This window comes from Equus asinus, chromosome 18, assembly GCF_041296235.1.
Source record: "Equus asinus isolate D_3611 breed Donkey chromosome 18, EquAss-T2T_v2, whole genome shotgun sequence".
NCBI classification, from domain to species: domain Eukaryota; kingdom Metazoa; phylum Chordata; class Mammalia; order Perissodactyla; family Equidae; genus Equus; species Equus asinus.
The window spans coordinates 42,334,743-42,357,325 of NC_091807.1; the positions used below are offsets into that span (position 1 = coordinate 42,334,743).

At 43.8% G+C, this 22,583-nt stretch overlaps 1 protein-coding gene across 4 annotated transcripts in view; it reads right to left on the reverse strand.

Annotated features, from left to right (window-relative positions):
• The window catches only part of LOC106826243 (aryl hydrocarbon receptor-like), a 66,237-nt gene that overhangs the window by 18,925 nt on the left and 24,729 nt on the right, over positions 1 to 22,583 (reverse strand). For all 4 annotated transcript variants that reach the window (XM_070489136.1, XM_070489137.1, XM_070489138.1 and 1 more), the window contains exons 3-5: positions 14,647 to 14,768; positions 5,909 to 5,998; positions 3,563 to 3,689 (exon numbers count right to left, since the gene is read on the reverse strand). In XM_070489136.1, coding sequence (XP_070345237.1) covers positions 3,563 to 3,689; positions 5,909 to 5,998; positions 14,647 to 14,768 — 339 coding nt within the window. The remainder of the gene's footprint in view (positions 1 to 3,562; positions 3,690 to 5,908; positions 5,999 to 14,646; positions 14,769 to 22,583) is intronic.

Here is a 22,583-nt window from a genome sequence, read left to right on the forward strand (position 1 = left end):
ACTACCTTGGTTTCTTCTTAGCACTATACCCCACCAGATATGGTATGTGTTTATTCATTTGTTAATTTTTTTTACCCCCTTCCCCCATTAAACTTTAAGCTCCATCAGAATAGGGACTTGGGGGCCGGCCCAGTGGCACAGCGGTTAAGTTCACATGTTCTGCTTTGGCAGCCCGGGGTTCGCTGGTTTGGATCCTGGGTGCGGACCTATGCACCACTTGGCAAGCCATGCTGTGGCAGGCTTCCCACATAGGAAAAGTAGAGGCAGATGGGCACGGATGTTAGCTCAGGGCCAGTCTTCCTCAGCAAACAAAACAAAAAAACCAACCAAACAAAAAAAGAAGATTGGCAACAGTTGTTAGCTCAGGTGCCAATCTTTAAAAAAAAAAAAAAAAGAATAGGGACTTGGTGTGTTTTGCTCACTGCTCTATCCCTAATGCCGAGAACACAGCCTGGCACGTGACAGGCACTCGGTAAACATTTGTGAACTGAAGGACTGAACCAAATATGGTAGAAATGGTGATTTTTCTCAGCCTTGTTGTCTACGATGGATGTCAGTTATTGCTCCTTTGTAAGGAAAAGAAAATGCTATGCACAGAAAAGTGACAGAATAGCCTCCCTAACAAGAAAAAGTACTTCTGTGGAGGATGCTGCTTTCACCTTTTTTGGAGTGCTGGTTCAGCTTCCTCTCTCTCTCAGCCCAGGAGTTTGTAAGAAAGTCTTCTCAAAGGGTAACAAGAGAAAAACCAAACTCTTGGGATTAAAAATAAAAGGACCATCTAAACTTCATTAGAAAGTCAGGGATGAAAAACCAGATCTATTCTATTTTGCTGTAATTCTCAACCTGACAGGTCAGATTATATTTATATTTACACTGATGGTTTTCCCTGTGTCACGTGAAAATTTGATTTATTTAGACTTAAGTTCTGCAGAAGAATAAAATGAGAACAGGCTTACAATAGCTTAGCAACCCTGAATGTTTTAATGGGAGGAATGAAGGGAAGGACTTAGTCAGAGTATGATCTGATAAATTTTATTGCTGTTCTTTCTTAATCTCATGTAATAAAGCCCCTAGCACCATATCTGGCACATGGCGCACCCTCAGTAAGTGTTAGAAAGTCTGCATTAACTTGAATTTGGTTTAGGTGGGTGGTTTTTAGATATTTTTCTGGCATATTTATAGCACTATTATTGAAGTTTTACTTGTATTTTGAAGAATATTGTCATGCATACATTTATAAACATATAGATAGACTGCTGTAGGGTTTCTGCCACTGCAGGGATGTAAGAGTATAAAAGGAATTTAAAAACATGAAATTATATGCAAAATTTCAGAGTATCCATTGTGAAGGACATAATTCAAACTTGCCAGTGTCAGCAAGTGTACAAAAGTCTACTGCTCACTGTGGGATTTACAAATACATTCTGACTATGGTTTAAAATTAACCCAGGCCTCTCTAACCATAGAATTTGTGCTGATAAAAATGGATAATCTTGCATTTCAGAATTTGTCTATTTAAAGATGCTACAGGATTTACTAGATTTAAATTTCATTTCCTAAACTGCCAAATGAAGGAAATAACATATAACACTCTTCCTAAGTGGACATGAAAATTCCAATCAATATTTTATTTGGGGGTTGGGAAAAAGAATGGAAAATTCCAAGGAAGTGGAAACAAGAATTATAATGGTATATTGTAAATTCACCACATGGTTTGCTACCTCAAAGTATGTTATTCATACCTTACATATAAGACATAAATAAAAAGCGATGGAAACACACTAAAAATTCTTTTTGAATGACTTTATTTGTATGTATTTGACTCCAAAGTGCTATAAATGAAGTAAGAAAATTTGGAGTATTTTTGACCTCACTGTCTTGAAAAAGTGCCAAGAACTATTTTCTCATAGCTATTCAATTTATTAAACAAAAAATCTGTTGGATTCTTATTGACAATTTTTTAAGTATTCTCAAATATTTTAGATTTATGTATGAAAATACAGTTGGAACAGGAAGTCATTACTTTCATTGAGGAAGAAGTGAAAGAAATATAAGGAACCACTAGGTCAGAGGCAGTCGTGGTGCAGGAACTAGAGAGCTGAGGGCACTGGGTTGTTGGTATTGTGTCTTGGCCTTAGACTACTGACTACCTCAGTGGCTTTAGGAAGGTCCTCACTCCACTCTGAGGCTGTGCTTCCAGAGCTTTGAAACAGAGGGGCTGGAGTAGATGCCTACTAAACTCCACAGCCCACGCTGAACCTCAGATCTCTGTTCCTTTCCCTCGACCCTGGCTAGTCAATATGGACAGGGGTGGAGGCACAGAAAGACCCCATCAAAGGAGACACAAAACTCAATGCTGAGGACAAGTTTCCTCCCTTCAAGGAGCTGATAATCTGATGGGAAAGAGAAAAGAAAGTAAAGACGTGTTTCATGATAAGTAAATTTACCCTGCTGGACTTAGGGCTGATGGAGACAAAGTCTTGTGTGGAGTGTCTGAAGTGGGAGCAGGCTTTGGAGAGAGAAGGACTAAGATCACCACAGCAGCCATAGCTGAAGTGAACTACAGCTGGGTCTTACAAAGTTATACAACAATACCTTATAATCAGTCTTGTAAGTTTATTCTTTTTTAGTATTTTAGGCTGTTTACCACAAAAAGGATATCATTATTAGTGTGCAAACACTGGCAAATGGCTTTAATTTTTTCTAAGTGAAACGTCTGTTTTTTAGTATTTCATTCTTTTCTGACCATCCTTCACAACAAAACAGGGAAGAGCCTGTCCTCGCATCCTGTGTGGATGCATTAAATGCACTCTAAATCCTTGGAGAGGGGACCTGTATCTGACTTAGAAAATGGCATTTACTTGTAAATGACAATTTTGCCTTTTGCCTATGGTTTCCCACAGGTCAGCAGAGTAACAAATGCTCAGGGCCTAATGGCCACCCATCCTGTATACTCATAAAATACACAGATTTGAGTCCCCTGCCAGCCTGAACATGGTTCAGGGGACTCACCTACCTGGGAAGGGAGAATATTTCCTTCAGCCTGAGTCCTATCACCCACCAGTTGGATCCATCTGGGCAAGCCTCAATCTCCTCATTGTACATTCATTTGTTCCCACAACTAATATTCACTGAGTGCTCAGTGAATTCACTTTGTCTCAGGCACTGTTCTAGGTACTGAGAATACACCAGTGAACAAGACAGTCACAATCCTTTCTTGCATCCTACTCGTAGTAAAAACAACAGAATCTCACTCCACATGGATGTTTTCCAGTTACCAGGAGGATCAGATGAGGTCACAGATGTGAGAGGGATCTGAAAGATGCAGAGTCCTGTGCCAATGCCCATGAGCTGATTCCTGAGGCAGCTCCCCTTCGTTTCTTCCCCTCTTGTACCTGGGACCTAGTGAGTGCTCGATCAGTGCTTAATGCAATAGACGTTCCAGCTGAGAGAGTGTAACTTCCTGGTCTGATTTCTTACTTATGGACTGCAAAGGTTGAAACACAAGTGCAGGGTTGACTTTGCATTACAGCCCTTTTCCCTCCGAGCCTTCGGGACTTACAGTGGGTGTCCTGCTCCTCCTCTCTGCTGACAGGTGCTGTGTCTGGAGACCAGCATAACTGGCTCTGGAACATGGCTCTGTCCTCCTTGTGGATCAGCTCAAACACATTCTGATAGATGACATCTGACTGCAAAGACCAAGGGCAGTGTCACACTCCTGGGGCAGCTGCCTGCCTTCCTGAGCCAGGTGTGGGGGACTTGAATTGGCCACCCCAAGATATGTCTCTTTGGCATGAGGATTATTTTGGGCTGGTTATTTTTAAAAACTGCAGACATGAGAGAAACTCTGAAAAGTAGAAGTTACCCTTTGTTAAGAGACATTTACATTTGTAAAGGAAATCTCCAGCTGTAAATGTGCCTCCCTGTTTGTACCAGGAAGAAGGGGGGATGACTTTATCTCCAGAAACTCTTATCAGTGTGGAAGGCAAGGACTTAAATCTGCATAATTACCTTACTTTTGTTTACTGTGCTTTTCTGATAACCTCCCATAACCAATTCTCCCCACCCCCAACATCCTCCTTTGTCTTTAGCTGAGGATGGTATTTAAGGTGAGAGATTCTGCCATTTTGGTGAGTTACTCAGTTTTTCTGGGTCTGTCCCATGTATACAAGTTATAAAGCTTTGTTTAATTTTCTCCTGTTATTCTGTCTCATGGGAATTTAATTCATTATCCGGCCAGAAGGACCCAGAGTGGGTAGAGGAAATGTCTTCTTCCCCTACACAGGTATGACTTGTTTACCTCAGATGTTTCTGAACCATGATGTCCAGCTCTTCTGACACCTTCCAGGCAGCTTAGACTGTCCTGTCCTTGTCCCTCCCTAACCTGGGGGCTGGCTGGTGCACTCTGCTCCTGTTTCCCTCCTCTGGTCTTGCACAGCCCATCTTCCCAGGCTGCTGCTGTCCCCTGACCCAGAAAACTTCACATGAGGTGGGCACCGCCATGGTGTTGGAAGCCATGCCTGTATTGTGCCTTGAAAAGGGTGGCAGTTCTTGGGGAAAGTGGGAAGGAAAGAGTGACTGCCTAGGAGATAAGTCACAAATCAGTAGCAGGGAGATGCTGGAGATGGCGAACACCCATAGGAAGTTACTGAAATAGCCTCTCCAGTTGGCTTGAAGCTCTATGGAAGGAGAATGTTGAGTTTTCCTGGAAGTCAGTCATTAGCAATCTGGATAACAAAATCAAACTGAATCAGAACAAAAATCTCATTTCCAGGGAGATCCAAGTTTGTTCTGTCATTTGTTGAAGGAGATGAGGGAATATAAATGCTAACGTAATCTCAAAACAAATGGGTTTAGCTATGTAGTGACTTGAACACAAAAAAGAATTAAGGTATCCTGTCCTCATACAGATTTTGCATATTTGGACATAATGAGAATGTTAAATAGTCTTCCAACTAGTTTGCCTTGAGGAGTGTTAGTGTGTTCCTTGTAAATCAGACAGGTTTAATTAAAATATAAGGAGTCTCTTCACCCTCACTTATAGTTAATAATTTAAGTTGTGTTCTATTTGAGTATAGTTTGGGATTCTTCTTGACCTTCTGACAAGGAATTAAGTGCAGTTGAAAGTTTTCTGTCAGCAATAAAAATTCTACTGGACCAAATGCTGTCCAAATAAGTTATATTCTTCTTCACTCTTCCCCTTATCCCCCTCCCCACACACAGCATGATCTTCAGGACCCTGTTGTATATAACCATTATCTGCCACTAAACTCAGGGAAAACCACTACATGGTATGGTGATAAATATTGACAAGGTCTGGCATCTAATCTATGAAAAGACAAAGACATTGAAGGGCTTGACAATGGGCCTCCAGGATGGAAGGAGGTGAGGGTAGGTGGAATGAAGACCCCATTTTATAAGGAAAGTCTGAGGGGAAGTAACAGAGCAAGAAGGGTTCAGGAAAACAGCAACGGATCTTGAGGGACTGCAGCATGGGTGGCTGAGGCCAAGGGAGGCAGGCTTCAGAGGGACCACCAGGCAAAATAGAAAAGACTGCCTGGAGGAGTGCTCTCTGCCTCTAACTGGTGGAGCCCCACCCAGTTCTCATGTGGGAGAGCTGAGGACAGAGGCAAAGGCCCCAGGTGGCCACTCCTCCCTGTGACACAGTGTGTGTGTGCGAGGCTTTGAGATGGAGACCTAGTCTTCTGACTCCCATCATACCTCCCCAGAGATGAGCACCACACCAGCCCGCCCCACTCCTCCCTGTGACACAGTGTGTGTGCGAGGCTTTGAGATGGAGACCTAGTCTTCTGACTCCCATCATACCTCCCCAGAGATGAGCACCACACCAGCCCGCCCCACTCCCCAGACTCACCCAAACTCTTCAATGGAAAATAAAATCACTCACTTGATGAAATCCCAAGTAGTCCTGGACAGTGGGAGAGATGTAGAAAACACAGCCATCTTCTGTAACAGCCATGAGGAAGCCGTCCAGGGCCTGGGGAGAGGCAGAGAAGAGTCAGTTCAGGTTTATTCCTTGTTTTCTCATAAGTTTTGAGGCTACAGAGCTCCTAAGGGCCTGGGCCCACGTCATGAGGTGTTTCTGCTGAGCTTCCTTTTGGTGTGGAGTGCTGCCCAAATCCTGACTTGTCACTTCCTAAAGCAGGTCCCAGGATGGCCAGCCAGTCTGGCTTCTCAAAAATGATGAATAAATGAAAAGCAATAGGATATATTGGAGTATATTAGGAAGCCATTTAGTTTAAAACTAATTCAGCCTGACTTTGTTTTTCCAAAAAAGTATGACGTGGCCTATTGAGCAAGCCCTATACACCTGCTTTAAACATTCACAATGTCCCAAAACCAAGAATGACGCCCTTCAACATAGGGATGTAGCTTACCCCCAAATCAGTAGTTCTTTAAGGACAAGCATCTCTTCCTGAGAATTAAGGATTTATTACCTACCTGCTATGCTCACCTCGTGACCACTTGCCATACCAGCAAAGCAATCTCATGACTATTATAAAAGGGACATTCCTATCATATGTGATGTATGCTCTTTTTTCCAACATGGTATATAACCACACTGTGCATCCTTCCTTGGGGAAGGAAGCCCCCTGGGCTATAGTCCCCAGACCTGGCTCATATAATAAACTCATCCCAATTTTGATTTGTAGATTGATTATGAATTATTTACAGAGACAAAAAGCTCAGCTCAACTATTGCTCATTCACACCAGCTCCTGAGGAAAGGTGAGTGTGTTTGTGTGTGTGTATGTGTCTGAGGCAGCAAAGTAGAGCCAAATATCAGCTTCAGTCTATTGAGAATACTGCAAACTGAACAACAATTAAACAAATGCACACACACATTTTTTTGTTTTCCTCTCTGCATCTCTGTAGTGTGGCCCATCCCTTGGCTAAACTAATCCATTTGTGGCCTCTCACTGTAGGAGATGGACAAAACAGTTCAATATTCTCCACTGGCTGAGGCTACACGTTGGGTTCACCTGGGCAGGGCAGCTAAAAATAGTGCTCGTTCATCCTTTCACCCCTCCTGGGAGCCACTGTATTAGAAACACCAGGAGTATAAATTTTTTTTTTTTAAAGATTTTATTTTTCCTTTTTCTCCCCAAAGCCCCCCAGTACATAGTTATATATTCTTCGTTGTGGGTCCTTCTAGTTGTGGCATGTGGGATGCTGCCTCAGCGTGGTTTGATGAGCAGTGCCATGTCCGCGCCCAGGATTCGAACCAACGAAACACTGGGCCGCCTGCAGCGGAGCGTGCGAGCTTAACCACTCGGCCACGGGGCCAGCCCCTACACCAGGAGTATAAATTTTTAACCATTTTTCCAGGAGATCCTGGGGAGGCATCCAGCCTTAGGACAAAAAATGTATTTTGGTGATAGTTGAGATGAGTTTTAATTTTAAGCTTTCAGTCAGAAACCTTTTTTCTATACTCATGTCAGGGAGACATGTACCTAAGGTTTAAAGCCACCTCCCAAGATTTCCAGGTAAAAATTACAAACAAATGCTAATTAGGAAAGACGTATTTATTCAGGGAGTATTTATTGAAAGCACAAGTTCCCAAATCTTAGCCTGAGACAAACAACGTGTAAAACAATTTTTGGCTTCCAGGAGAATAGGATTTACATGGGAGATAGGCTCAGTGGCAGTACAGTGAAGCACCAACACAATGCAGTTGGCTGTGGGTTTTGCAGTGAGAGGCCAGGGCAGCCGGGGCCCAGAGTTCATGGGCAAGGTGGGCTGAGAGGCTCAGCGAGGAGCCAAAGCCTGGGCTAGGGCCTGCAGGTGGTTTAGCTTGAAGGAAAAGGGTGCTCCTGGGGGTGGGAGCAGGATGTGTGTGCCAGTTCTGAGGTGCTGAGTGACTTCCATGCACTAAGCATAGAAAAAGGTATAAAAGGATAAGTACCAAAACGTTCACAGGAGTTACTTCTGGTGGTGTGATTTTTGACTATCTGGATAACTTTTCAACTATGAACAGGTTTACTATTTTTTTTTAAAATAAGGCATGTGGGATTAGGCAGGATTTCAAAACATTCCACGTCCAAGTAGCTCCTTTTAACCTTTGGTCCCCCCAGGGTGGGGACTCTGGGAGCCCCACATGTTTTAGGAAAGACAACCAGCAAAAAGAAAGAGGAGTCTTCCTGATATTTGTGTTTCAAAGGCCAAGTCTTTAGGCAGAAAAAAGGGAAAGAATTCATGGATCTAGTCAAGACATCAGCTTGGACAATGCTAGGTGACACGCCATCAGCAGAGTTTCCTGCCCTGAGACTTAAAGAGGTTCTCCAGGCTATGGGAGTATAGACTCAAGGAGAAGTGAAGGAAGCTTACATGCTCAGATGTCCCTGAGAAGCTGGGATGGTGGGGCATGAGGGCTGTCCTCCCCTCATGGGGGATGACAGAAACCCCAAATAGGTTTGAGGGGCTTTAGAGAAAATATTTTTAGTTTCTGCAACTAGGGGTTCTGAGAAAATCTTACTGAGACTTGGGAAGTAGGCTAAAAGAGCGAGCCTTGGAAGTTAATTACTGCTTCATAGACAGTGAGGACTCCAGAGAGGTTTTTCTGACTCTGGAGGTATGTGCTTACAGACCTGGGAACACGGAGTCATCCCTGGTTGTAAAGCTGTAGACAATGGTCTCATCATTCCCCTAGAAAGATTCATTTACATTCCAAATGGTTGGAGTCATAGTTCAGGATCCTTGCCAAGGTTTTTCTCCTTCCTTTCAGGAGGGGAGGGAAATTGCAAGTATATAAGTGCCCAAGAGTCATATTTTTGCTTTCCTTGCCCATAATGTGACCAATCCAAAGTGGGTCTGCTTCTTGGTGAGCTGAAATCAAAGCCCGCACTAGAAGTGGTTGTCACACAAACACACAGCAAATAAGGAGCCCATGGGGAGTTATTTCCAAACCTGTGGCTCCCTGAGCAAGGGAAAGCAGGGGCCTTTTATTTCAGATGGGTAATGAACATTCAAAAGAGAGAGGTGGGTACTCGCTTGCACAGGTTCAGTTGGAAAACATGCTTCCATATACATCACATGTCATGGTAATAAGGCCTAAGCTCCTCCTGGGGTGGAGACACTAAAATGAAGCAAAGGTAATCTCTTGGGCACTTCTCAATAGATGCAGAGAAAGCATTTGACAAGATACAGCATCCATTTATGATAAAAACTCTAAATAAAATGGGTATATAAGGAAAGTACCTCAACATAATAAAGGCCATATATGACAAACCCACAGCTAATATCACTCTCAATGGAGAAAAACTGATAGCTACCCCTCTAAGAACAGGAACCAGACAAGGATGCCCACTTTCACCACTCTTATTTAACATAGTATTGGAAGTCCTAGCCAGAGCAATCGGGCAAGAAAAAGAAATAAAAGGGATCCAAATTGGAAAGGAAGAAGTGAAACTGTCACTATTTTCAGACTACATGATTTTATAAATAGAAACCCCTAAAGAATCCAATAAAAACTTTTAGAAATAATAAGTGAATACAGTCAAGTTGCAGGACACAAAATCAACATACAAAAGTGTATGATTTTTCTATGCATTAACAACAAAATAGCAGAAAGAGAGATTAAGAATACAATCCCATTTATAATCACAACAAAAAGAATAAAATAGCTAGGAATAAACTTTAAAGAGGTGAAAGATCTGTACAATGAAAACTATAAAACATTGTTGAAAGAAATTAAAGAAGACACAAAGAAACGGAAAGATATTCTGGCTCTTGGATTGGAAGAATTAACATCATAGTTAAAATGTCCATACTTCCTAAATCAATCTACAGATTTGATTCTGGCCCTGATATCAGTTCCCCTACATTAAATCCAGCATATATGGGGTTAAAACTAAAGCACTCTTTCCCTGCATACTCCCTGGGCTCCAGAATCCACTATCCACCATGGAGACAAACAGCCAAGGTTGCCCACCTACAAGGTCCTTTATCATCCTCCTTCCTATGAGCAGCCTCCCAAGGCCGAATGTAGGCTGGTGGGAAAGCTCCAACCAGCGAGGCCACTGACTCCCCCACTCCCTATCTACAAGCAGCCACATTCCTCACAAACCATTAAAACCCCTGGCCTCCCATCTTTCGGGGAGATGAGATGAAATGAGACAAATTTGAGGGCTCACTCTCATCTCCTGGCTGATATCATTCGAAATAAAAACTCTTTCTTGCCATAAGCCTGGTGTTCCAGTTTTTATTTGGCTCCTCCTGTGTGGTGGGTAGGGAATCTATGTTTGTAGGTGTTAACAGATTCAATGCAATCCATATCAAAGATCCAATGACATTTTCCAAAGAAATAGAAGAGAGAATCCTAAAATTTATATGGAGCAACAGAAGACCCCAAATAGCCAAAGGAATCCTGAGAAAAAAAGAACAAAGCTGGAGGTATCACATCCCTGACTTTAAAATATATTACAAAACTATAGTAACCAAAACAGCATGGTACTGCCACAAAAACAGATGCACAGATAAATGGAACAGAATCGAGAGCCCAGAAATAAACCCACACATCTACAGACAGCTAGTTTTTGACAAGGGAGCCGAGAACATACAATAGTTGGTTTATAACATTATATAAATTTCAGATGTACATCATTATATTTCACTTCCTGTGTAGATTACATCATGTTCACCATCCAAAGACTAATTACCATCCATCACCACACACATTTGCCTGATCACCCCTTTCACCTTCCTCCCTCCCCAATACCCTCTGGTAACCACCAATCCAATCTCTGTCACTATGTGATTGTTTGTTGTTGTTTTTATCTTCTACTTATGAGTGAGATCATACGGTATTTGACTTTCTCCCTCTGACCTATTTTGCTTAGCATAATACCCTGAAGGCCCATCCTTGTCACAAATGGCCAAAATTCATCATTTCTTTTGGCTGAGTAGTATTCCATTGTGTATATATACCACATTTGCTTTATCCGTTCATCCCTTGATGGGCACCTAGGTTGCTTCCAAATTTTGGCTATTGTGAATAATGGTGCAATGAACAAAGGGGGGAATGTATCTTTATGCATTCGTGTTTTCAAGTTCTTTGGATAAATACCTAGCAGTGGAATAGCTGGATCGTATGGTAGATCTATTCTTAATTTTTTGAGGAATCTCTGTACTGTTTTTCATAGTGGCTGCACCAGTTTGCACTCCCACCAACAGTCTATGAGAGTTCCCTTCTCTCCACATCCTCTGCAACACTTGTTGTTTCCTGTCTTGTTAATTATAGCCATTCTGATGAGAGTGAGGTGATATCTCATTGTAATTTTGATTTGCATTTCCCTGGTAGTTAATGATGTTGAACATCCTTTCACGTGCCTGTTGGCCATCTGTAGATCTTCTTTGGAGAAATGTCTGTTCAGATCTTTTGCCCATTTTTTAATTGGGTGGTTAGTATTTTTGTTGTTGAGATGTATGAGTTCTTTATATATTTTGGATATTGACCCCTTATCAGATATATGGTTTGCAAATACATCCTCCCAATTGTTAGGTTGTCTTTTTGTCTTGTTGACCGTTTCCTTTGCTGTGCGAAAGCTTTTTAGTTTGATGTAATCTCATTTGTTTATTTTTCTGTTGTTTCCTTTGCCCAGTCAGACATGGTACTTGAGAAAATGTTGCTAAGACCGATGTAGAAGAGCATACTGCCTATGTTTTCTTATAGAAGTACCATGGTTTCAGGTCTTACATTCAGTTCTAATCCATTTTGAGTTGATTTTTGTGTATGATATAAGATAACAGTCTAGTTTCATTCTTTTGCATGTGCATGTTGTTGTTGCTGCTGCTACCATCGTCATTATTATCAGAAGAGTGTGACCATCTCACAAACTGAAGTGTGCAAGAGCCATAGCTCCCTCTGTTTTTCTATAACTGACAAGTAAAAATGCAACTTCCCCTGACATTGGCATTTCCTTAAGGATAAGCATCTCTCCCTAGGCTAGAAATTGATTGCTGTGCTCACCTGTGACCACCCAGCTCAAGACAACAGACCTGCGACCCTGCTGTGCTCAATGGCCACGGTCAGGCCCTTTTGGAAAAAACAAAGTCAGGCCAAATTAGGTTTACACCAAATGGCTTCCTCATATACTCCAATATATCCCATTGCTTCCCATTTCTATTTGTCATGAGTCTCTGCCAAAACTCAAGTGACAGCGGCTGACTCCCTTGCTCTAGCAAGCTCTGAATAAGTAGCCTTTGCTTTTCTCATTTGGTTGGTCTTCATTTATTTCCACAATCCTGAATGCACACATGAGGTTTCTGGAGCAGAGCAGATTAACTATTATACATTTACAAGCAAACAATAACCGTGTGGGGGCCCTGAGCCCTCATTCCCTGCCCCTAGGCAGTGTGATGAAAGTGGAGGTTGTCCTGTTCATTCAAGCCTGTATTATTGCCACCAACTAACTGCCCTGAGCAGCTCAAAGCAATTTTGGAAGCACTTACCTGTTTTTCAAAATTGCTTTTTTTTTACTTATGTTAAGAAATGCAATCACCAACTGCCGTGAACCAGTTCAAACTCCCCTGCAAGAGCAACGCCTGCCCAGAAGCTGAGAAGTGCCCAAGAGATTACCTTTGCTTCATTTTTTTTTAATTGTGCTAACATACAACAGTATTACAACAGTAAGAATAATCCTGTGGAAGAACATTACATTCTCCTTTCCTATTGTGGTTTTACTATATAATTATTTCAATCATTGTAATAATTCCTTTGTGTACAGTTTCAAATTCTATGTTCCTCTCTTGACTCATTGAGCTCAACTGGGTAAATTATCAACCTGTTAAATTCAGCTTCCCCTCTGTTAAATTCAGTCCCACGCCTCTACATCATTATTATCACAAGCAACAAAACAAACAGAACATCAATAGATTATTCTATTTAGTTAGCAAACCATTCAGATTTATATTTTATGTCTGGTCTTAGTTCATCATTTCTGTGTCTAGAGTGTTTTTATAAAAATAGAATGATTTAAATTTAGTTTGGTCTTAAATGCCAAACATCTGAATGTGATCCCACAAAATGAAGTCAAATATTTCTTTATCAACTGAAATAAGTTTATTATTATTTTTAGCAACTGAAACTAATTCTCAGCCATTTAAAATGCAACTAAATATGAAGCTGTGATGGTTAATTTTACCTGCCAACTTGGCTAGGCTATGGTGTCCAAATGTTTGGTCAAATACTAGTCTAGATGTTGCTGTGAAGGTATTTCTTTTATTTAGATGTGAATAATATTTAAATTAGTAGACACTTAGTAAAGCAGATTACCTTCCATAATGTGGGTGAGCCGATCAGTAGAAGGACTTAAGACTGAAGTCCCCGGAGGAAGAAGAAATTTTGCCTTCAGATAGCCTTCGGACTCAAGATTGCAAAATCAACTCTTCCCTGGGTCGACAGGCTGCCAGCCTGTTCTGCAGATTTCAGTTTTGCCAGGCCCCACATCACATGAACCACTTCCTTAAAATCTCTTTCTACACACACCCACACACACATTCTATTGGTTCTGTTTCTCTGGAGAACCATGACTAATACAGAATTTTGGTAATTTGAAACTAAACAAACTAATTTTAAGTTATTCTTTAGGATCGCATTTCAGAAGATGTTTTTGTGTTGAAATTTCTATTTTAAAGGTATAAATATAAAACATTTCAAATTCACTAAAAAGTAAACAGTATAACCAAAAGTCATATATCCAGATTTAACATATGCTAACACTGTCACAAAGTCTTTGTAGCAGGTCTCTTTTTAAATTTAAAAAAATACCTGAAGCATTAAAAATATAATTCCTTCAGCTTGTGGGTGGGGAGAGGAAACTACAGACTTTTAAGACATGGTAACTGTGCTGAGACTGAATCTTCAGCCAGAGAAAAGCCTAATGATTTTTCTCAACAGATAAACAATGATGCAGTTATCCTTTACGCCACCTCCTCTTTCCTGAAGAAGAGACCCACGTGCTTCTAGGGCCAATCACCCAGTGATTATGCATATTCTTGCTGGATCGTCTGCTGAGGTTTTGTATTTCTGGTTTGTGAGATGAAGATCTGCCAGATTTGTGACACCCAGAACCTGGATTCCTTGCTAAGGTACCAGCAATATATTATATTTAGATAGGAAATTACAGGGAAAGAAATTTCTTAAATGCTCAATAGTAGTAAAAATAAAATATAGTATGGCAACATTTCCATCTACATAAAATATATTTTTCCTTGCTACATTTGTTTCATTACTTGGGATTTGATGGCTTACAGTACAATTTTCACATCCACCCCTCCATCTGAGTCTCATATCCCCTGAGGCAGGCAGAGAAGATGAAGAATCATCCTTGAATAGAGAGGTAACTGCTACTTGACTAGCAAGTGATCATCATGGATTGACATCCAGGGTTTCTGACTCTTCCTACCTCATGTGTGACTCCCACCCACATGGCACTATGATTATAGTATTGTCCCCAAATGGGAAATTAGATATATAATACTCTATTCAGTCAGAAATTTGACATAATAATTAAAGATAAATTCAACAAGAATTGAAACAAAATGTTTTCTGGAAGGCTCTGAGGTCTGATTCTGTTGTAACCATAACCATTGACAGGGAATAGAGATGGACAATATCATACAATACCTGAAGAAGCAAGTCCCCCTCAGAAAACAGTTCTACATTGACCTGTGGAGAGGTACACTGACTTCCTCGTGGGTTCATGAGTGGGTCAGCTGAGCTGTCTGCATTGCTGTCCTTTAGGGTGGCTGAGAAAGAGAAAAGGTGCCATTATGAATATGTTCTGTCCCCCAGGCATAGAGAGGAGAACCCAGGTGACCCTGGTTCTCAGCTCCGGAATCATCAGTGATATTGGTGGATGTGTTTTCTTCTAAGTTAAAGATTAAAAAGAAGAAAGAAGTCCTCATCTAAAAAACCCCGTTTAACTAGAATGTGCATGATTTTGTGATAGGTGTTCAACATTAAAAACAAGTACACATGCCCTACATTTTCCTCTTAGTCAAGACCACCTTTAGTTTATACAGAAAATACCATCATAACTGAATTGCTGATGTCTTAAGGGAAAGTTGGCCGCAAAGATGCACTGGTAAGCTTGTTAACAATCATTGAAAAGAGAGTCTTTCCTTTTATTATGTGGATTTGGCAACAAAGTGCCAAGCACGGCAGCTTCTGAACATCAGGCAGCGTTCTCCTTGCCAAAGGCAGGACCAAGGGGACTGGGTGAATAGTGAAGATGATTTTTGTAATCAAGTGATTTAGGTTCAAAATACCCATTAATCCAGGTATCACTGTATTATTTTATACACAGTATATATTACCCTTTAGGGACACAAGCTTCCCAAAGGAGGGAAAAAACTGGCCCCCATAGGATAAGCCCCTATCTACCCTGCTTTTTCCCCTGTTACTCTATTTTATTCTCTTCCAAAGAATAGACAAGTTCCTCTTTGTCTACAAACTTGATGCTTTGTCAAATGAATTTTTTTCCTTCTCAAACCTCTTGAAGGAAAAGCACCTGAAATTTGGCAATGATAAACTGTTCAGATTTCTGGCTTTCCATTCAGCTGTTATTTCACTTTGGCCCCCAAATATTTCCTCACATTCCTCATATTTTCCTCTCAAATGTTTACTAAAGAAGGGCTGTGCTTAAGGCTCTGTGAAGAACTGTTGGGATGCTAAGAGATACAACCTTGGAGTTGGAAGTGGTGCGTAGAAATACACATCTCCCTGAAATGCCACTTGGACCATGTGGAGAGCTGTGACCCGAGGTGCACTCTGACCTGTCTGTAGGAGGCACTGCAACCAAGTTGGAGGGAATGAGGTCTGGGATGCCTTCATGGGAGAAGTGGCAGGTGAAACAGACTCTGAAGGACAGGCAAGATTCCAGCTGGCAGTGCTTTCCTTCAGAACCTCATTCCTGAACATCTTTCCCATGACGGGTCTCTCTCACACTCCCATAGACTATCTAGTCAAAAAATGTATGGCTTGTGTGCACCTTGATTCATGCACATGAATGTGTGCCCAGGGTCCTGGTCCTTGTCATGCTGCCCAGAACCTTCCTTCCATTTCTTAATCTTTGAGTCACACTGAACTCTGAGCTCTGCCACCACACATACCCTGAATGGGATGAAAAGCTGCTTCAGGTTTTCATGCTTTTGTCTCCAGTCAAGTCACACATCTCAGCACAAAGTGCCACTATTCCTTCCCACAAGCAGATCCAGCTTGTTCCCTGCACTCATATCAAGTAAATGAAAGATGAGTATAAACCCAAAAAGGTAGTAGGAGGCCTTGAAGACACACATTTCTGGGATACCTTACATTTAATGCTTTTTGGATTTCAGGACATATGGAAACAAGATAGGAAAGTTTTATAAGATAAAAACCCAAAAGCCACAGAGAAATCTGATGATTCAGCATTTTGTCAACATTTTCCTCTCAGTATCAAATAAGAGGGGGTGATGGGCTGTCGACAGTGGTGCACAAATCATCTTTCACTGGGGTGGCTCAGGAGGGAAGTATTTATCCCAAAGCCCTAAGCTCCAGGCTGAGGATTCCAGGTTAGTGGCCCAAATCACTCATAGAGGGAACCACTGACAACATTAGAGGAGGTGGTGGTATTGGTGGGGACTGATATTAGCAGCAAACCCAGTCCTGAGGAGTCAGCTGAGCAGCTGCATGGTAAACAGTCTCTTTCAGGACATTCAGAAAAAGAGAAAGTGTGTCCTGGCCAAGAAATAATGGAAGGGTGGAGGAACTGGACTGGATGCCACAGTCAGCCAGAGGAGGAAGCAGGCCACATTTGCTGAGGAGACTATAAGGTCTTTGGGTCACAGAAACACACAAGATGCGACTCAGCCTCCTCAGAACACACACTGACTGCATGAGGTTCTGTGGATGCTGCTGAGTCAGAGCGGGCCAGAGTTTCCTGCTCCCCAGGAGTCCAGAGCTGCCTGAGGGGCTGAAGTCCCCCCAGCCCTAACTCCTCTGCATGATGCTCCAAGCCTCTCTTCTTTTTTCAAGGAATGGATCACTCAACCTTGTATCTGTAACGGACAACTCTCCATAAATCTTCGAGAAGAAACAAGATCCAAGGGTTAAAGTGAAATAAGCAAAACAAATGTTTAATAATCTCATTGGCACAGCTTTTGTTTAAGAAAAGTATTTTACAGCCACAAAAATACCCATTAAGTGATCTGGCTCTGATTCTTGGAAAGAAATCCACAGGCTGTTGGAGCTGCTCCTGCTTGTTGAAGCCAACATCAAAGATGGAGCAGCTATGAGCAACAGCTGAGGCTGGCTTGAAATCAGAGGAGAGCAATTTGTATAGAGAGGTCTGTGAGTCACTTTACTAACTTAAACAAACACCCTTCTCTGTCATCACAGAGCCCTGTGGAAACCAGGGGCATTCCTGCCTCTGTGCCCTGGGCCAGAACCACTGGAGTGGCCCTGGGTCAGATGCTGCTGGAGATGTGGTTGGTTGTCTGGGGAGGATAAAGGTGTAGGAGGGGGAGGGTGGTGCTGGGGAAGGAATTCAACCAAAGAGCAGCCTCACACTGAGATATCCAGAGAAATGGGAAGTTCCTCTCTTCAGAATGAGACATTTGGGCCAGGCCTCAGGCTGACAGGGATTCAGAATGCCTGCACACTTCCAGTTCTGCACCATCCCACAGAGATGCTCCAACTCTCCTCAGGCTCCTGAGCCTCCCTCCATGCTGAGGGCTCATGTGCTCCTTCAGTGAGCAGAGCATCCCTAGTCATGCTGTCCCGAGTTCCCAGAGGAGTGTGGGTGGTGGGTTCCTCTTCAGCCAGTGGTCTCTCTCTTTAGGGAGATGTGGCAATGCACTTTCCCCCCATCTTTCCAGCAGAATCTCCTTATCTGCTTTCTCTATAGGACAGTGAGCCCCAGCCAGTCTGAGACCCAAGTGATGGGCTATTCAGTCTCCTCTAACTTGAGTTCCTGGCTTCAAACTGCCTCATCCCACATGGTGAAAGAGGCTCTACCCGGTGCAGTGGAAGCAGCTTCAGCCCTGGCTCTGTCTCTTGCTGCTGTGCCACCTTTGGAGAGTCCCTGAGCTCTCTCAGCCTCACTGTCTTCATCTGTACTAGGGGACAATGACAGTGCTTTAGAGAGTCAGATAAAATACCTAAACGAAAAGCCTGGCCATAGAGCATGCTCAATGGACACTAATTCTTTCTCACTGAGAATAAATTAAATAATATGAAAATTATATAATACTGAGTCACTGAGAAAGAGGAAGAAACTGGATAGCTGGACTTGGTGAGCATACATCAGATGAACATGGGTTAACAATTTAGTTATGAAACTGTTGACACATGATGTAGGAAGCTTCTGTCTGCTGTGGAAATGGGTGGGGGCAGGGAACTGCTCCCCAGAAGCGGCTGGATGTATCTACCTCATTTACCGACACTCTGGTGCCTGGATAGGGAAATGGCGTGAGGGGAGGTGGCATTGAGGAGAGGAGAGAAGGATCATGATGGACACAACGTGGTCCGAACAAACAAAATCAGAATGTACCAGAGAATATTCCCCGAGTCATGCAGCTCTTGATTCAAAGCCCATTTAGGTCAACTGCACCTCTTTTGGTTCAGTGATTGCGTTACAGCAGATCAGAAGCAGCAAATGTGCAGGTGAGGGGAGCTCCCTTGTGCTGGGGAGAGGGCACTACAGGAATGTGGATGAGGCTCTGTTCACACACCCTGCTCCCCGGAGGCTCTGTCCACAAGTCCCGCTCCCAGGAACTTTGGGGCAGGCGGCAGTAGGAGGGGTGACCAATGGGCAGTGTCCCGAGCGGTGGGGGTAGTGGGTGGAGAGAAATCTCACCCTTACCGGGTCAGAACAAATCGCTGCTCTACAGCCCCCTGGCCTCTGTAGAGCCACTCCCGGCATCACTGCAGCCCCTGGGGGCACCAGTGCCTCTTCTAACTGCAGGCCTGGAGGCCCCTCTTTGTTTTTGTTGTTGCTGTGCTTTCCAGGTGGCCAGAGTAGAGCATGGTGTGGACCCTCGCTGCTCAAGGTGTAGTCTGGGACTGGGAGCATCTCCTGGGAGCCTAGAGATACAGGTTTGCAGGCAACGCCCAGACACAGTGACTCAGGATCTGCATTTAGTGTGGCCCACAGGTACATGCAAGATGAAGTTCAGAATGTGCTGGTGTGGCCTTGGCCAGGCCTGCTCCTCTGCTTGTGCTGCCAGCATTGCTGCTCTCCCAGGGCAAGGTAAGCTTCTCACTTCTGACAGTGGACATTGTTTGAAGAGCAAGCGCCTTTGGTGTCGAGGGAGATGAGCTCTCTGGGACTCCCCTTTTCTTTGCCCACAGCTTATGTCCCTGGCAGGTTTTGACAGGCAGATGCTCCATGAAGAGGCTGCAGGCTGTACATGTGGCCTGTAAGCAAATCAAGGGAAGCATCCTCTCACCCTGCGTTCTCCTCATTGCTCCCACAAGTGGACACAAGTTGGCTTCAGCTGATCCCAGCCTGTGGGTGAAGTTGCTGAGGATGGTGCAGCAGAGAGACTGAGAGAACCTGGGCCTTGGGGCCAGCACTGTCCCTGAGCCACTCTCCCTGGGGAGATCCTGAGGTGAGTTACTACATGGTAGCAGCTTGAGTCAGGGTTTCTGCTAGTGGCAGCCCAAAGGGTTCTAAATGAAACATACTTACTGATAAAAGCATAAAAAATGGATTGAAAGGACCAACGAGACCTATGAGGTTCAGAGCCAGGGATTTTAGGGGGAGGGTGCAAGGATGAGGCTTGTGGGAGAGAAACCTGGGAGGCTCGCAGAAGAGTTGGTGCTGAGGGGTGAGCCCGGTTCGCTGTGGAAAGGTGGGGGGGGGGCGATTTGCTGATGATGGGTCCTGAGTCGGGAGTTGGGGTGGGGGTAGCGCTGGGAGAGGGATCGGTCACGGGGATGCCGAGAGCCTGAGAGTGTGTGGAGACAGTCAGGGTGAGGATGATGGGGGTCCGGGACAGCAACAAGGCAGGTGATGAGCAGGGAAGCTGTGAGTGTGGGAGGGAAGGAGCATGCTAGGGCCCACTGATGCCTACAGCGAGGGGTTTGGGGTCTTCCCGTGGGGTAGACGGGGCAGGGGCTTTGAGGCGGGGCCCTCCTGACTTTGCCCCAACTGAGGGATCCAGGTTGGCAGGGGCCTCCGTGTTCTCAGGGCTCTTTAATGTTGATGCAGGAGGAGGGGAGCACGGAGCCCAGATGTGTCCTTGTCCCTGGAGAGACTGTAACTGGGCCATGCCTCCAGGTGCCTTCTCTCCAGCCATGCTCTTGAGGCAGTCAATGGGAGTTTCTAGAAATGCCATGTGCAGACACTCATTTATATTTAACTGTAAGTCTATGTAATTTAATTTTTAATAATGGCTTTGTTTAACCATCAATAGCAAAATTCCTGAAAATTTAACATTGGCTCTCGTGAACTGGTACAAGCCAGCCCCAGCACACCACAGGATCCTGCTTCAGCCCGTCTCTGGGCTGAACACACAGGGACTGCAGAATGAATGGGGAGAAGCCCTGGACAGCAGATATCACCCATCTCCGGACACATGCTATGGGTTATACTCACAGATGCTCTTCCTCTGTGATGGGACGGCAGTCATGGCACCACGGGTGGCTCCCAGTCACCTCCTTTTGCTACTATTATAGAGATCTTGCATTTTTCTAATATGTGGTCATGAATACACACGCAATTGCACCTCACCACACCCTACACAGCTGTTCTCGCCGATATTAACAGCCTTGGAGTGGTAGGTCTTTGATTATGGGCTTCCTGCAGGTCAGCTGAGAAACCACCCAAAGGAGGGAGGAGGTATGGCAGGTCTAACAGCAGACCTCTGGGTGAAACTTCACCTCTTCCCTCCCTTGAATCTCTGAGAAGGTCAGAATAAAATTTAGAAATGAATACACCTCAATTCTTCCAATGTTACTGAATGCTTTCCATGTTCCAGGCACTGAACTGGGTTTCCAAGATGAACCAGCCACGTCCCTGCCTTTGAGGAACTCCCTGCCTAGACTAGCATCTACACTTTCAGCGGCTGTGTACCAAACATTTATTACAATTTAAAGTAATGCAAATTAAATGTGACTTCAATTTAATGATAACTTTATAAAAATGAAATGCATGATGTGGTTTGCAAACTTTCACCACAGTGACAATTATCCAGTTAAGCATTTTTTCTTACTCTTTATTTACTCTAGAAAATTTGAGACATTAGGTACGGCAGCACATTCTGGTGGCCCTATCAGGTAGAATTAGATACTCAACCTAAATAGGTACCCAGGAAGTGTGGGCCGCCTTCCTTCTGCAGACTGTTTCCAGCACTCCATCAGATGTCAATGGCCAGCACATTAGGCTAAAAGCTGGGAGGTTGAACATTTCAGGCCAGGGGTCAGGGATACGTGGGTTCCTAGAATACTCTTGATTACATCTGGCTAAGCAAAGCATTTCTTCCTGTCCTCTTGCAGCATTTCAGCATGATTTGCAAAATAGGCCTAATCACAATTTTCAACTTCTTTCTTGATGACTGAAGAAAATCTGTAAACTATCAAGAGTTAGGAAAAAGCAAAATTCTCAGAGATCACATCAGTTGTGTCCCAGTTTAGTCTTTTTAAGAAATCTTGACACCTCAGCCTTGCCATAGTTCAGCCTTGAAAGTCCATTTAAGACTGTTCCACTGAGATGCTCCGAGGGAGCCACCAACATCACAGACAGGGGCTTAGTGACACCACCGTCTGAGGCAACGTGGTCTTCCTTCTTCCTCATTTTAGAAGCCCATGCAAGTCAGTTTCTCCCAACAGCCAGTGGACTTTGGTGTGGAGAAGCTGCTGTGAGCTGCCTGGCAGTGGCCTCGGGCTTCCTGGGGCAACTTTGGCCTGTATTTCCACCTCCGAGGTTCCAACCACTGAGATTTACTCCCCGCATGTTTTTGTAAAAAGCATGCGTGTATACAGTCGGAGGCCAGCGACATCAATTATCATGATTATCTCTGGGCGATTGGGTTATAGGTCGGTTTTTATTGTTTTATGGTTTCTTTTTTGTGCATTCCGAGATTTCAGCATTAAACGTGCATTGCTCTGTAAACAAAGGAGCTCCATGCTAAGGAAAAAAGAAAGCTGTTCCTGGTTCAGGTGTTGCTGAACTGTTCCTTCTGTCCTTTCCAGCAGAGCCCTGGCTGTGATGGGGCTGCATCTCTTCTGCCCAGGCCCCCGCTGTGCTAGGCGGCTCATGCCCATCCCCTTGTGGATGACTGCCTCAAAGGGACATGTGAAGGGAGTCCCTGGGAGTCTCAGGGAAACCCTTCCTCGTAAAAGGAGACACAAGCATGGGGGCCGCCTCCTCTGGCCAGCTGGCGTCTGCTCCTAACAGAGGCAGTGGTCTTGGAGACACACAAGGGGACAGAGCCAATACGCTGAAGCTGGCACAGCAGACAGGGGAGAGGACTTGGGACCTCCATGTCACCTGGGCCTTCTGCCTCCCTGGGGGATAATGCACTTTTCTTATGTTTTAAGTTGTTTCTTAAGATGAGATGGGTTTCTTTCTAGTCCTT